General features: G+C 36.3%; 1 protein-coding gene across 1 annotated transcript; it reads left to right on the forward strand.

Annotated features, from left to right (window-relative positions):
* Window positions 1-588: 588 nt before the first annotated feature.
* Window positions 589-14,831, forward strand: RRH (retinal pigment epithelium-derived rhodopsin homolog). The gene is made up of 7 exons (XM_090267989.1): window positions 589-832; window positions 7,390-7,580; window positions 8,377-8,476; window positions 8,955-9,108; window positions 10,325-10,493; window positions 13,285-13,463; window positions 14,695-14,831. The coding sequence occupies exons 1-7, from the start codon at window positions 727-729 to the stop codon at window positions 14,807-14,809; spliced, it is 1,014 nt and encodes a 337-aa protein (XP_090124115.1). The 5' UTR covers window positions 589-726; the 3' UTR covers window positions 14,810-14,831.
* Window positions 14,832-15,774: the final 943 nt, after the last annotated feature.

Raw genomic sequence — 15,774 nt, forward strand, 5'->3', positions numbered from 1 at the left:
TATTCATGCTGTGAAATATATAGCTATTAATAAGTTAGACTTAGGACTAACTGGAATTTATGATATGGATTTAGAGGAAAATGTTACAGAATGATTTTATATATACATATCTCCCCATTTTTGCTCAAAAGGAAATGGGTTAGACCTCAAACCCTTGTATGAACATGTTCGTGTAAGCAAAGAAAACCAGAAAGGATATAAACCAATATTATTACTTTTAAGGGCATGAGATTTGGAAACATGGAGACAGATTATTTGTTTATTTGTCTCTTAAGTTGTTATAGGAAAACTTTGAAAACAGGGACTTTAAATGTTAATAGTTCTAGAGGACTAAGTCTGGCTCTTAATTTCAGAACTGATTTCCAGCAGAGAACAGTTAAGTCAGCTCCTGAACTGATTTTCCGAGTTTGTTTATTGTTTAACTGGGATGTTCACACTTGGTAATCTACTTAGATGTATAAGGCTGATGCCCAAATTGGTTAAAATGTGTGGCTTGGTATTTCTCTTTATTTTGCTAATAAGCTTTTCCCTTGCTCTGGGAATTAAATTCTTTTCCTCTTTAGCCCAATCACATTTGTTAAGGGAGGGCCCTTATGAAAAGGCTATTCTTTAAGGGCTTGAAGTGGAAATGATTGGTTCTGAAATTTCTTTCTTCAGTGGCATTTATAACATTTTATAATTATTGAAGGCTTATTATAAAGGCTGTCTTAATATCTTCCTTCCAAAATGCTAAGGAATGATTTAGGCAACAGTTCAGGCTCTAAAAATGAAGATGGCTCGGTCTTTTCACAGACTGAACACAATATTGTTGCAGCTTACTTGATTATGGCAGGTATGGATGTTTACTCCATTAACAGTATTTTTGCTATCGAGTGGGTGAAGAAAAGCAGAGGTTTTCAGCATAAGGCAGTAGAAAAAGCATGGGTTCAGAGATAATGTTTCAAGTTCCATATTGTTGGCTAACCTGAAGTGGCTTATCCTTTGAGTTGGGGTGCTCAAGGAATTATGGGTGATGATACTTGCTCTGTTTTCTGGCTGTAAAGGTCAAATAAGAATGTAGGTGAGAATAAATGAAAGCATTGTTAATGGTGGTTAATGTCACAAGTTACTTGGACTCAACACACAATGTGAGAGCACTGAAGCAGAGCCGAGAAAAGTTTTCTATAAAATTAATTCTTTTATAATTCATATATTTGCTTATTACATTGTTAAATTAAGTTTTTATTGGGGAAGACTGCACCATGGCAAAAATGTATTTTTATGTCATTTACTATTCTCAGGCTTACTTTTTGTGGTTTTGTCCTTGTTGGTGGAATCTAGTTAAGACTAAAAGATCCTGGAAAGAAAATTAGTCATAAAAAGAGGGAGCAGAGTGTATTGGCAGTCACTGAGGACGGAGTTTGAAAATTCAACTCCTTCCAGAATGCTGTACTGAAAAGGTCTCGAGTTTTGTATTTCATCTTTTAGTATCTCTGCAACAGTGAGCGACTTCTTTCACCTTTTTGTTCTTTCATTTTCTTATCTGTAAAAAGGGCATAAGAGTAAGCTACTTGTCATGATTCTTGTGAAGAGTGAAATTTAATGGCACATAAATACACTTAAATGACATACAGTAGGTGTTGGACAAATATGTGTTCTTCCCACATGCACACACTGATTGATTCATGTAGTGGATTAAGATAAAGCCTTGTTTGCCAAAAAGAAGGGATGGGGGAAATGACAATAGTTCTTATCTCCTTTATGTATAGGTTGAATTGTGGTATAAGTTTTATGTTGACCAGTCATCATATTTCCAACTATGCTCAGTAATGCATTGTAGAAGTAACTTATTTTGGGATTTATACAAATTTTCAAATATATTCACAAACAGAATGAAAAGTAAAGCAAATCATACTGTAGCTAGTTTATTCTTTATAATGCTTAGTTTCCCCAGAATTCACAGAGTATTACTTCTGTGCTAGAAATTGTGGTTCCTAAATTAATTTTTGTAAATTTTAATGACATGCTAACTTATTCATTTGAATACTTCTGTATGATAAGTACTGGACAACTTCTATTTTCAATTTTTTTTGTGTGTGGCAACTGTATGAAGAAACAATATGCTACTTAAAGAGAAATATTTTGTATACAAATTTCTGATTTAGTTTTTTGTAGATGACCAAGAAAAGCTGTCATTTTCAATCTAGTTGTAGAAAGTGTGCAAAGATAATTTCCTATTAAGAAAATGTTCTTCATGGTTCTTACCTCTGTAGATTTAATAGTAATGCTACTGCTATGACTCCGATGACTACTACCACTACCATTGCCCTACTGCTGTTACTACTAATGCCATTATTTGAATAGTTGGCATATACCAAGCACTGTTCTAAATACTTACAGATACAGAATAACTCATCCATATACTAATTCAGTGAGTGAATATGTTTTATATCCCCATTGATACAGATGAAGAGTTTAGGTAACTTGCCCAACACACACATCTACTAAGTAAGATCAGGATTTGAACTCAGACGTTTTATTTCTAGAGCCCTCACATATAACCACAAGGGCGTGTGTTATCAAGGAATACCATGAATGTGTGTTTGTGATTTCGGTAGATGAACTGAAGGGAGCACATCTAACCTTTAAGCTTTTGTTTAAACATTTATTTATTATTAAGTTTTTTTAATTTTCACCTTTAACAAAACACTTTAACTTCCCAATCAAATCTAAAATTATGAGAAAAGAATTAAGTTAGAGCATTTTCTCATTTGTTACTTTTACTAAGCTTATTTAGATTTTTTATTTTAAATTTAATTTTAATTTTAATTTTTCAGATTTAAGCTTTTATAAACTTACCAACTTAAGCAATATCTCTTTCTACAGTTAAGGCTGGGAGGTGTGAAAGCATGGTGAATTGAGGATCTGAAATTCATTATGAATTCAGCCAATTCTGGGACACCAGTGACATTGAATTTCTGCACCTATGAGGCAAAGAGCCAGATCTCAGACTGGAACCTTGACTAGGGTGATCTGACCATGAGGCTTCTCAGTGTACTTGAAAGTCAGCCCTGCTCTTTCTCTGGATAGCCAGACTTTGCTGTGTGTGGGTGTTGGGTGAAGAATTCAGTTTTGGACATGTTGAGTTTCGAGTAATATTGGAACAGTCATATGATTTTACACATGTAGATACCTCATAAATGTTGAATGACATTTAGTTGAATGAAAAGGGATATGGAACTGGAGCTTGACTTGAGGCTGAAAAGTGACAGAAGAGCTTGTAGGATGATAGGGTACGAGGCCTGTCCAAAAAGTATCCAGCCATGTAATATGAAAAATGAGACATTTATTGAAGAAGATACAAGGTACAACGAACATTATACATAGGACAATGATACCTCAGTCCCCTTCAAGGTAGGCACCTTGGAACCTCACACAGTTCTCCCAGTTGCCATCAGTTGCCCTGTTGTATTTTCCTGGATCTCATTGACGGTCTGAAATCTCTTCCCTTTCAAAGGTGATTTTAGTTTTGCAAAAAGCCAGACGTCACAGGGTGCCAAATCTGAGCTGTAGGGGGGCTTAGTCACCTAGGTGATTTGATGTTTTGCAAAAAATCTACAAGAGGTGATGCATGAGTGGGTGCATAATTGTGAGGAAGCTGCCAATCGCCAGTTGCCCATAGCTGTGGCCTTCTGAATCTGAATAGTTTCTGCAGAGGACTATTCAAGCTTGACAAAATTATATGCAGGTTTGTTGCTCTACTTGCTCCATCATTTTGAATGCGAAGGCCACACAGTACACATGCTCACTCAACAGCATCAACCACTCCCACTAACTAGCATAGTGAAGTCATCATTGTTCACGCATGCGCGTTCCAGTCCTCTCTCCTGGGCTGCCAAGTTACATCAATATTGTGCAAACTGTCCTCATTATATTAACAATGGTGGGACTTTTTCCAGACACACCCTGTATTACAGCTGAGGCTTGAGAAAGGATACTCTATGGAAAGACTCAGGCCTCAGAAAGGAGGAGGAGGAAGTTAAACTGCCAAAAGAAATGATAGAATCTTACGTATATCCCCAAATCAGCAGGGCTGGTATCATAAAAGGCAAGGGAAAAATTTAAAAGGACCGTGGTTAATAGTGATGACCTTACAACCAGTCTTCCCCTGGCCAGATGACTCAATTGGTTGGAAACGGTGTCCTGTACATCAAGTTTGTAGGTTCAATCTCTGATCAGGGCATATACCTAGGTTGCAGGTTTGATCCTTGGGGCACGTATGGGAGGCAACCAATGATTGATGTTTCTCTTTCTCCCTTTCTGTCTCTCAAGTCACTAAACATATCCTTGGGTGAGGATTAAAAAAATAACAACCAGTCTTCAGTGCTGGTTTATGCAATTGGAAGATTCTTTATGTTTTAATTTTCTTATTTCTATTTTATAGAAGAGCTGTGAAGATATGAAACTAGTTTTAAAAACAGCTAGAGCTCTTCAAATCAATGGATTAAAATGGATTTGCTATGGTTTTAAAATTATTTTTGTTTTATTTAATATTTTAACATTTTATTTACTTATTTCCACTCTTTCCTGTGCAAAAAATTTGACATAGTTAAAACCATACTGTATACATGTCATATATGCTTCTTTTTACATTTGATTTTGTATCATAAGTATTCCCCTGTTAGACAATGCTATGAAAAAAATACTTTTAATCAGTATAAGATTCCATTATATGGCTATATCACAATTTATTTAACCTCTCCAATCTTGAGCATTTATTTCTTTAATATTAATAGGGCTGTGATGAATGTCAGTGAAAAAAAACTTTATTTTTAGGATTACTAAGTAATTATTTATTGTAAGTTACTCAAACATTACAGAACTATATTATTTAGCACAGTATTTTTAAAATAGTGGGTTGAGCAATGTACTTGGAATATATTTGGAAGAAACTGGCATTTTGATGTTTTACTTTTTATTGCAAAAAATACCAAACAAAGAAAAGTAGGGGAAATAGTGTCAAGAATTACCACATACTCATCACCTGGATGTATATTTTTTTGCTTTTTATTCACTTCTAAAATTTACATGAACTAAAATTCATCCTTTCTGGTGTGTCCCATGTGTTTAGACAAAGACATAGTCATGTTACCACCACCACCATCAGCTGACATTCAATTCCCTCCCCCCAAATTTCCTCATTCTTCTTGTTGTCAATACTTTTCCCACCCCAATCCTTGGCAATCATTCATCTGCTTTTTTTTTCTTTTCTGTTTTTGCCTTTTCAAGAATGTCATATAAACAAAATCATCTGGCCCAGGACTAGTGTGAGGCATGTGATGTGCCTATGGCGCAAAAAACAAGGATGTACCGCTCTCAGGTTCTGACCCTGCGCTGGCACCACTCTGACTACAGACCTTGCCTTATTCGACCCCACCCCCAGCCCTAGGAATCAGTATGCAGCATTTTGAGTGTGGCTTCTTTAACGTAACAATGCATTAGAGAGTAACACATGCTGTTAACATTTAATAATGGTTTATTGCTTTTTATTACTGAATGTTATTCTTTATACCCCCTTTTTCAAATGCACTTGTCAGTTGACAGACATTTCGGTTATTTCTACTTGTTGGCTCTCATGAATAGAACTGGTGTGAACATTCATGCGCACTATCAAATCTTTGTATGGGTGCTTTTTTTTTTTTTACTCAGTTATTTTTTTATTGTATGTTTCCATTACCATTTAAGCTGCTTATATCCCCCTACCCCCTGCAATCACCATATGGTTGTCCATGTCCACAAGTCCTTTTTCCTTTTTGCTGAATCTCTTCATCCCCTAATCTGCCCCCCCACCACTAGCCGTCATCCTGCTCTCCATCTATGAGTCTGTCTCTATTTTGCTTGTTTGTTCAGTTCGTTCATTATATTCCACATATAAGTAAAATCATATGGTATTTGTCTTTCTTTGACTAGCCTATTTTACTTAGCATATTGTCCTCCAGGTCCCTCCATGCCATTGCAAAGGGTAAAATTTTCTTCCTTTTTATAGCCAAGTAGTATTCCATTGTCTACATGTCCCATAATTGTTTTATCCACTCATCTACTGATGGACACTTAGGCTGCTTCCATATCTTGGTAACTGTAAAAAGTGTCAAGTACTCAGTATTTCCAGGTGGTCTCCCATCTAAGCACTAACCAGGACCGACCCTACTTAGCTTCCAAGATCAGACAAGGTCTGGCATGTTCAGGTTAGTAAAGCCTTACATTCATTTGAGTGTATACCTAGGAGTGGGATTGTTGGGTCATATGGTAAGGATATGCTTAACTTTATAGGAAACTGCCAAAGTGTTTTCCAGAGTGGTTGTACCAGTTGGTATTTCTACCAGAAGTATATGAGAGTTTCAATTACTCTGCATCCTCAGGAGCTCTTGGTATGGCTAACTTTTAAAAAATCCACTTAGCAAGTGTGTCCATCACTTAAATTTAACAATCCATTTGAAGTATTAATATTTTAAAGTAAATTATCATGTCATCCAGCTTTTAAAAATTTCAGTATATATCTCTAAAATATAAGAATATTTCCCTATGCAGCCATGATATCATTATTACACAATAAAGACAACAATAATTTCTTAATGTCATCTAAAACCCAATCATATTCAAATTTCCCTGATTGTCACTAAATGTATCAATGTAGTCAGCATGAAAACATAAACTGGGGTATGCTTCCTATAGAAAGGGAAGCACTGTTTCACGGAAAATTGTTTGCATGGGTTTTTTTAAAACAATTTTTTATTTTTCAATTTCATTTAACATACAATATTATATTAGTTTCCGGCATACAATATATTGATCAGACCTATAACTTAGAAAGTGATAACTCTGATAAATCTAGTACCCATCTGACACTACATAGCTATTACAATATTATTGACCATATTCCCCATGATGTATTTTACATCCTCATGAATATTCTGTAACTACTAATTTGTACTTCTTAATCCCTTCCCCTTTTTCATTCATCCTCCAAACCCCCTTCCCTATGGTAACCATCAAAATGTTCTCTGTATCTATGAGTTTGTTTCTGTTCTGTTCATTTTTTTTTTAGATTCTTCGTAATAAGTAAAATCATGTGGTATTTGTCTTTGACTTATTTCACTTAGCATAATACTCTGTAGGTCCATCCATGTTGTTGAAATGGTAAGATTTCATTTTTTTATGGCTGATTCCTATTCATATTCTGTTGTATATATGCATCACTTCTTATTTATCCAATCACCTTCCATATCTTGGCTGTTGTAAATAGTGCTGCAATGAACATATGTATGCATAAAAGGGGCTTAAATGTTTAATTTTGTCACTACTTTTAAACATTTAAAATAAAATATGTAATATTTTTGTGTATGTTCTCAGGTATGATAAGTATTCTCAGCAACATTATAGTTCTGAGCATCTTCATTAAGTACAAGGAACTTCGGACACCCACAAATGCCATCATCATTAACCTGGCAGTTACCGATATAGGGGTCAGTAGCATTGGGTATCCCATGTCTGCTGCTTCAGATCTGTATGGAAGTTGGAAATTTGGACATGCAGGATGTCAGGTATTGGAGATCTTTGAAATGAAAGCTAAATAAAGTAGGTTAAAGAGATATAAATTTAAATGTCTAAAAAAATCCCAATAGTTTCAATCAAATAACATCATATAAGATAATAGCCATCTTTATATTTTTAAAAATTTCCCCATAGGGTTACTGGTTCAATTCCCAGTCAGGGCACATACCTGAATTTTGGGCTAGGTCCCCAGTTGGGAGCATGTGACAGGCAACCACATATTGATATTTCTCTCCTCTTCTTTTTCTCTTCCTTCCCCTCTCTCTAAAAATAAAATCTAAAAATATTTAAAAAAATAAAAAATAAAATAATAAAATTTGTATCATTTAATAGGTGTATAATGTCTATTGTTATTTTTCACTTCTTTGAATATCTAATGTGGCATACATATTTTTTTTATGTCATAAACATTCTGGTTTCCTCTTTTTCTGGTTGTCTTTTCCCATTATTAAGTTGTCTACCTTCTGAATACTAATCTTTGTTTGGGTATATGTGGTGTACCTAAGTCATGGTTTGTTTTTGTATTCTAGAGTACATTGTATAGAAGTTTTACTTTTAAGTCTTTAAATTAAAAAACAAGTTTATTTTAATTAATGAAGTCTCAAAACACTCTTCATAAACACCCCTTTTAAACCAGTTACAATTGACAATGGAAGATATATTTTTAAATTAGCACAATAAAAAACATTTAATATATTTAAAGTATATTCTAGCAATGGGATAAAAATGTAAATGTCTCTTGGAAGATGTGTAGAGTGGTGGATTCTTTACAATTTTGACTTTCAGATTTACGCTGGCTTGAATATCTTTTTTGGAATGGCAAGTATTGGATTACTCATGGTTGTGGCCATGGATCGATACCTGACTATTTGCCAACCTAATGCAGGTACAGCCTTTTCCCCAGCTTTCTCAATGAATCCATTTCTTGCCCAAATACCACTTGACACACATCCACTTTAAACTGTAAATGCAATGGGCTGCAATCATGGTCAGCTTCATTTCTCCAACAATCTTTGTTCATAAGTTTAAATGACGTCCTATTACACTTAGAATAAAATCCAAATTTCATAAAAACGTCCAAAGCCCTGCTACTTGTTCTAGCTTTGGCTTAGTCCCTCTCACTTTGCAGCCCTGGCCACCCCTTTCCAAATTTTGGGTCTTTGTAGAGGCTGTTTCATTAGGTCTGGAAAGTGCTTCTCTCAGCTTAGCCTCTGGGTGATCGATTTATCCATGCACATAGGCTTTGAGTGAGCTAAAGTGTTCTATAAACAATCTACTTGATAACAATTTTAAATCAGTTAAAGTAAAGTGAAGATATGAATTCTATTATTGGCAAATGATGCTTCTATTTCATATGTTAACAGGAAGAAGGATGACCACCAACACTTATATCAGCATGATTCTGGGGGCCTGGATCAATGGCCTCTTTTGGGCTTTGATGCCTATCATAGGGTGGGCTAGTTATGCCCCCGATCCTACTGGTGCTACCTGTACCATAAACTGGCGGAAAAATGATGTGTAAGAGACACGTTTATTCTTGATAATCAAATGCTTCTAATGTAGACATTTTCTCACTATTTCAAATTTAAGCTCAGATCACATGTTTTCGGTACAGGGTGGTGAAGGGCTTCCTTGGTAGGGGCAATGTGATTCCAGCACCGAATTATGCTTGTTTGCAAGTAAAGGCCATCCAGCTCCCCTTGCCCTGCTTACCCTGTCCCTTCCTCTCTCTGGCAGCAAAGGGGATATAGAGGACATTTGGGTATTTGTACCTCAGAGGGAGATAGCATGCAGTTCTAGCGAAAGCCAAGGCTGGCTCCTTCCCATGTTCTCAAAATGATCTGGTGATAAATCACCTTCTGAGAATTATGCAGCAAATGCACCATCCCTGCAAGCATTTGCTTGCTAGTTAGTGATGTTTTCCTGTATTTACCAGGGAAAAGAGGATAATTTAGTTTGTTAAAGAACATGAAAGATTACTCAGAAAAACAAAGAGATAATTTCTAACTTTCAAACTACAGTATTCCCTCACTTATCGCGGGTATTACATTCTAGACCCCCGCAATAGGTGAAAATCTGCAAAGTAGGAACCTTACATTTATTTTAGTACAGTGTGCAGTATTTTATTTCAATTTAATATTCTTCTAATGTTAGAATCATTTATTGTATATTTTTATATATTTTTTGAAAAATTTTAGGCAAAAATCATTAAAATCATAAATACTACACATTTAAATACATATACAGTACCACAAAATCTCGTGATATAGCGAAAAATCCGTGATAAATAATTAAATATAATATTTTTAAAAATTCCCAATAAAGTGAGGCTGTGATAAGTGAACCGTGATATAGAGAGGGACTACTGTAAATCTAAAACCTTCTGTCTAAAGGGCTGGCAAGTATGTACATATTTTAAGTCTTTACAGGCAAAACTGTCTCTGTTACAACATTCAGCTCCACCTGTGAAAGCAGCCACGGACAGTATCTAAATGAATGCAGGTCCAACAAAACTGTATTTACAAGGATAGATGACAAGCTACATTTTGGCCCAAAGGCCATAGTTTGCCAATCCTTAGTCTAAAGGGACTATAAATTAAATATACTTATTAAGCCATTTAATAGTATAATGACTGCTGGACAGTGTCAGTATTATTTATAATATCCTTTTTCCCTTCCTCGATGTAGTGCATTAAAAAGTAGTGATTTAATGATTCCCTTTTCTTACTTTCAGATCTTTTGTTTCTTTCACGATGACAGTTATTGCTATAAATTTTATTGTGCCCTTGACAGTGATGTTTTACTGCTATTACCATGTCACTCGATCCATTATATGTCATACTGCTGGTGACTGCACTAAGTACCTCAACAGAGATTGGTCAGATCAGGTAGATGTAACAAAGGTAAGTCATTAAGATCCTTTAAGTACTTCTGCAATAAAGCTTTTACTCGTATGTGGTCCCCTGGCCCCTGCAGTCACCTCTCCCCACGCCTTAGAGTCTTACTCTCTGGCTCTCTTGTCTGGTGTTTGATGCTGTATTTCTAAACAGTGTGCTTATTGCTGTTTTGGACATTTTCATTTGCCATTACCTCTTGATTTCTTACTGCGGACAATGAGAATATATTTCTCTTATGCCACCAATTTTCTATTCCTCCTCACCAGCCTTTTTCTCTCCTCATCTTGTTTGGTTAGATGAAAAGTCCATTTTACATTATTGTGATTACCTAAATTTTATTTATTGCAGATTTCTATAGGAGTCGACGATTTGTATTTCATTTTTAATTATTTTTATTTTTCAATTGCAGTTGATGTACAGTCTTATATTAGTTTCAGGTGTACAAAATCCAGTGATGAGATGCTTATATAACTTATGAAGTGATCACCCTGATTCATTTTTTATAAAATTTTTTTTCCGTGGAGCTAATCATTTGTTTATTTTTCTTTCTTTCTCTTCCTCCCTTCTTCTCACTCCTCCTTTGTTCCCCTCTCCCTCCAGAGCTCTCTCTCATTGTTGTAGTTTCATTTGCTTACTGTTCTGTGTACCATCACTAATTCATCTCTAATCTCACCACCAGCATCATCAATTTCCACTCAGTACTTTCAAGTGCATTGGAGACTTTCTCCTTTTCTTAGGACTTTGCTTTCTGGAAAAAGTCCTAAGGAGGGCCTCTTGCTCTGCTCTACACTGGCTGTTTTCTAAAACCACAGTCCAGAAAGCCGGCATCCTCGCCTCGGTCTCTCTCTTGGGTTGGATCATCTGCTTTCTGGGTTGCATGTCTGCCTTTTTCTTGGTTACTCCCTTTCATTTGGTGGAGCATATTCTCAAGATGATTCCTGTGAAAATTATCATGATGTAAATTTTTTAAGATTTTGCATGCTTGAAAATGTCTTAAATGCTACCATCATATTGGACTAATTGTTTGCCTGGCATAACATTCTAAGAAGACAACTGCTTTTCCAAGAAGTTTGAAGTCATGCCTTATAGCCTCCTCACTTCTGGTGTTGTGCTTGAGAAGGCTGACAGCATTCTGGTGACTGACCCTTTGTAGCAATCTGTGCGTTATCTCTGGAAGCTACAGAATCATCTCTGTGTCTCTGGTTTTCTGGACGTTTCATACCGATGTGCCTTGGTGCGGCTCTTCAGTCACCATAGGCTGGCCTTTGGTGAGGGCCTGTGATGTGGAGACCCAGGGCCTCGCCTTTGGGAGAGTTCTCGTATTGTTTCTCTGATGATCTCCCACCCCACTTTGCTTTTTCTGTTCTCTTTTCCTGCTCCTTTTATTTGGATATTTAATCTCCTGGATTTATCTTTGAATTTAAACAGTTTTTCTCTTTTATGTTGGCCCTGTTTTGAGTTTGTTTGCTTGAGTGTTTGTTGGTTTTTATTTCTGCTTTCTGAGAGATTTCCTTAGCCTTGTCCAGGTCTGAGATCAGGTGAGGAGAGTGAGGCTTGAGCCTTTGGTACAAAATTTAAGTGGCACCGAAAAACTCAGTAATTAAAAAAAAGAAGCAGTTAGTGCATATTTTTAAAAATCAAAGTTAATGCAAGACCCCATATTGAACATAATCTAAAATTTTAAATAAAGACAGGATCTGACCCTGCACTTGCACAGCTCACCTCATTTACCTTACCCTTTGCATTGCGTTTTAAAATTCTGCTCTCATATGTGGGCTAAAAGCCATTGTTATAGATAAAAGAATTATTTTTTACTCTATACTCCTTTTCAATAGCCTCATCTTCCTGTTTTATATCTTCTGTATATTCATCACATGTTGTTTGTTCCTCTCAAGTTCCTGAACTGCTTTGGTCTTTGCCTGTCAGCCTGCGTGTTTCCTCAGTGTCTGGTGGTCAGTGACAGTCCTTGAGCATTGAATGCGATGCACTAAAAAGCTGATCGTAAGCTTCAGATGGGCTCTTTTGGGGGATGTTTCTTTGGGGGGCTTTCTGACAATCTGTATCTCCAGGTATTTTCTTCTGGCCTGGTCAGTTTCCAAGGAGAAGGTTGTTGCATGTGCCTGGGCGGGAGGTTCCAGTCTGTCTGCCTGTCTGCTATGGCTCAGAGCAGGGAGGAGGCTGCACGCAGCACCCCTCTTTCCAGTACAGTGCTCTGGCTCTCAGCTGAGCCCAGTATCCCCCAGTCCTGAGCTTCTCTGCTTTCCCCTCTTACCCTGACCTTCTTGGTGCTTCTGGGAAGAGGACAGGGGCAGCTGCCTTGCTGAAAGCAGAGGGAATTCAGAAGTTGAACTGTTCTTTTTGCAGATTTCAGCGAGTTCTGTTTTAAGTTCCATGGGCAGCCCCACATTCCGAGCTAGGTGTCGCCTCTAGTTCCTGAGGCTTTCTGAGTGCTGTGCAGTGGATTCATCTGTGTATGCCAGGAGTCCATAGTGCACCATCTAGAAATGGGTTAGGAGTAAGTGTATGTCTGCTTTTGTATTCCTCCCTAGCGCACCGAAAGAGAGGAGGCATTCTTTACACCATGTCACGTTGTATCCGTTTCAGAAGCTCTTGCTATCATAGATGACTTCTTTCTTTGCACATAAGCAAAGAACAAGGAGGGGTAAAATTCAGTTTTTCCTTTATGTAGTCAACAATATAAACTTATTTAAATTCCAACCTAGATCATTTTTTATGCTATTTTAGATATATTTTTTATTGAGGTATTGGGTTTGGCAAATACTGATTTCTTTTACAGATGTCTGTGATAATGATATTCGTGTTTCTGGTGGCATGGTCCCCTTATTCAATCGTGTGCTTATGGGCTTCTTTTGGTGACCCAAAGAGGATTCCTCCCTCAATGGCCATCATTGCGCCACTGTTTGCAAAATCTTCTACATTCTACAATCCCTGTATTTATGTGCTTGCTAATAAAAAGTAAGTAATATCTAAAACGCTTCTGAACAAAATAGATACAGAAGGAATGTTTCAAAAAACCACAAAAAATGTTCTAAGACTTCTGCAGAGATAAGTGACAGAAATTCACTTTGAACTTGTTTGTAAATGTTATTTGACTCATGTAACTGGAGAACTTTAAATGCCTAGAGCTCCAGTTCTGTGATAGGTTCTTCCCACATGGAGGCAAGATGATCACAGGCAACCTAAAACCCAAGTTCTGCCAGCTAAGCGGCCCTGAATTCACGTTTCATCTCAGATGGCACTCTGGCAGAAAAGCTGCTGCAAGGTGGTTGGGAGGCTCAATTTAGTTCTCACGGTTACTGCACCCAGAATACATGAAATTGGTATTTCAAAGAAAAGAGTAGTTCTATTACCAGATAATGGACAAGGCAAGGCAATGTTGGGCTCCCCAAGTGGGCAGCATAGTTGTATATTTACTAGATAGAAAAGGTGCCGCTCAAATGCAAGAGAAAAAGCCAGGGCCTCAGGAGATGGTAGTCATATAGGATGACAGCAAAAGAACCTTACCCCCTTTTAGGACTCTAAGTAAGGATTTCTTTTCTGCCTCCTCAGTGAAGCTTAGATTATTTCATTTTCTTTTGCTACTGAAATATGGAATGAACCAACCAACTGTGCTTAAATCTTAGTAGATATCAAGTAATTTGATCCTGGAATGTCAATGCTGCTTCTGTTAAACCTCTGCATTTATGCAGATGTTTGGGAGAGCAGCTTTAGTTATAGATATGTGCAGAAATACAAAAACTTTTAAGACCAAACAGACTGCATACGAAGAATAAGAAACATATTTTAAATTCAGAGTCTATTGGTAGTTCTTTTGAAAAAGTAAATCATTCTCAAACTCCCCTTAATTTCAACTGGCCTTTGCTCAGAAGAACAGAGGCATGCAATGCATATCCTTAGTTCAAATAAATACATATTGTAGCTGACATTGGAAGTGTCACTTAAGCACGTAATTATTGATTTTTATTAAATGTCTCCAATGTTTAAAATCAATGACAAAAAATTGGTCTTCAACCACACCATATACTTTCTATATTTGTAAAGGTTCTCAACAGGTGATGTTAAAGTTGGAGACCAAAGTTTATCTGGAAATGTCAATTAGCAGAAGTGACATCTTAGCCATATTTGAAAATGTTTCAAAATTTCAAGTCATTATTGGATAATGCCAGATTTTCTCTTTTTATTGTAGGTTTCGGAAGGCAATGTTTGCCATGTTCAAATGTCAAACTCATCAAGCTATGCCTGTGACAAGTTTTTTACCAATGGAGGTACCTCAAAACCCACTGACTCCTGGAAGAATCTGAAAAAAGAGGAAAGCACAAGTTATCAAAACATTTTATTTACTTTTTTTTTGCAATGTTTTAATTGTATTTAAAATATGAGCCCATTTAGATCAAATGCAGAGATAGATTATTATCCTAATGGACTGAATTCCTCAAGTGTAGTTTATAATTCTTCTGTTTGTGCATTGGCTAGTGCAGAGAATGTTTCTTTGTTTCTTTATATGTAAACTTATTGTTTATCTCCTTTGATGAATCCAGACACATGAGATTAAGGCCTCTTCTCTTTCTCTTTGTCATGGCATGCATTACAGCTGTATCGATGACCTGGTATCTTGCCTGGGCAGGATGTAACTATAATAATAATAATAATAATATTAATAGTTAATAAATAATTACTGAAATGAGTTGTTGGATGTTCCTAGTGAGGTACTGGACTCTGTCTACTTTGTCTTTGGAGAATGCTAATACGTGGCAATATTGATAAACCTATTCTAAATCAATTTTATATCATGTGCTTCTATCTTTAAAGCTAAATTTTGTAAGACTGATTTTTATGCCTGCTGGTAAAAAGCAAATGCACAAAATAAAATTTATAATGTTATAACATAAATAGTCTGAAGTTATTTTCTAGTATCTGCTAAGACATTGAATTATTTTTAACATTAAGTATAGCTTCAAAGTGTAGTAACAATTACACCCGTAGGGAAAGAATTTACTATGCACTTCCTGGCAAATCTAGATACAGGCAACTATTGAAATTTTCTTGACATGTGTTTGATTTTCATTTTCCTTAGAATGTGTTACTTTGCTGAAACCATATTCAAAGGCTAGGAAGATTGATCCCCTGCAAGATACACTTGAAGGTTAAGTAACTACAGATCTCAGCTAATCCTGTATAATCTGCTCTTACTAAATGGCTGTTTGCATTCCAGGCACACCAGTTTCTGAATGCTTAGGATTTGGTTTTTATCTTCTGTTCACATAAC

The sequence above is a fragment of the Furipterus horrens genome, unplaced genomic scaffold (genome assembly GCF_987537825.1).
Source record: "Furipterus horrens unplaced genomic scaffold, mFurHor1.1.pri manual_scaffold_2, whole genome shotgun sequence".
Taxonomy (NCBI): domain Eukaryota; kingdom Metazoa; phylum Chordata; class Mammalia; order Chiroptera; family Furipteridae; genus Furipterus; species Furipterus horrens.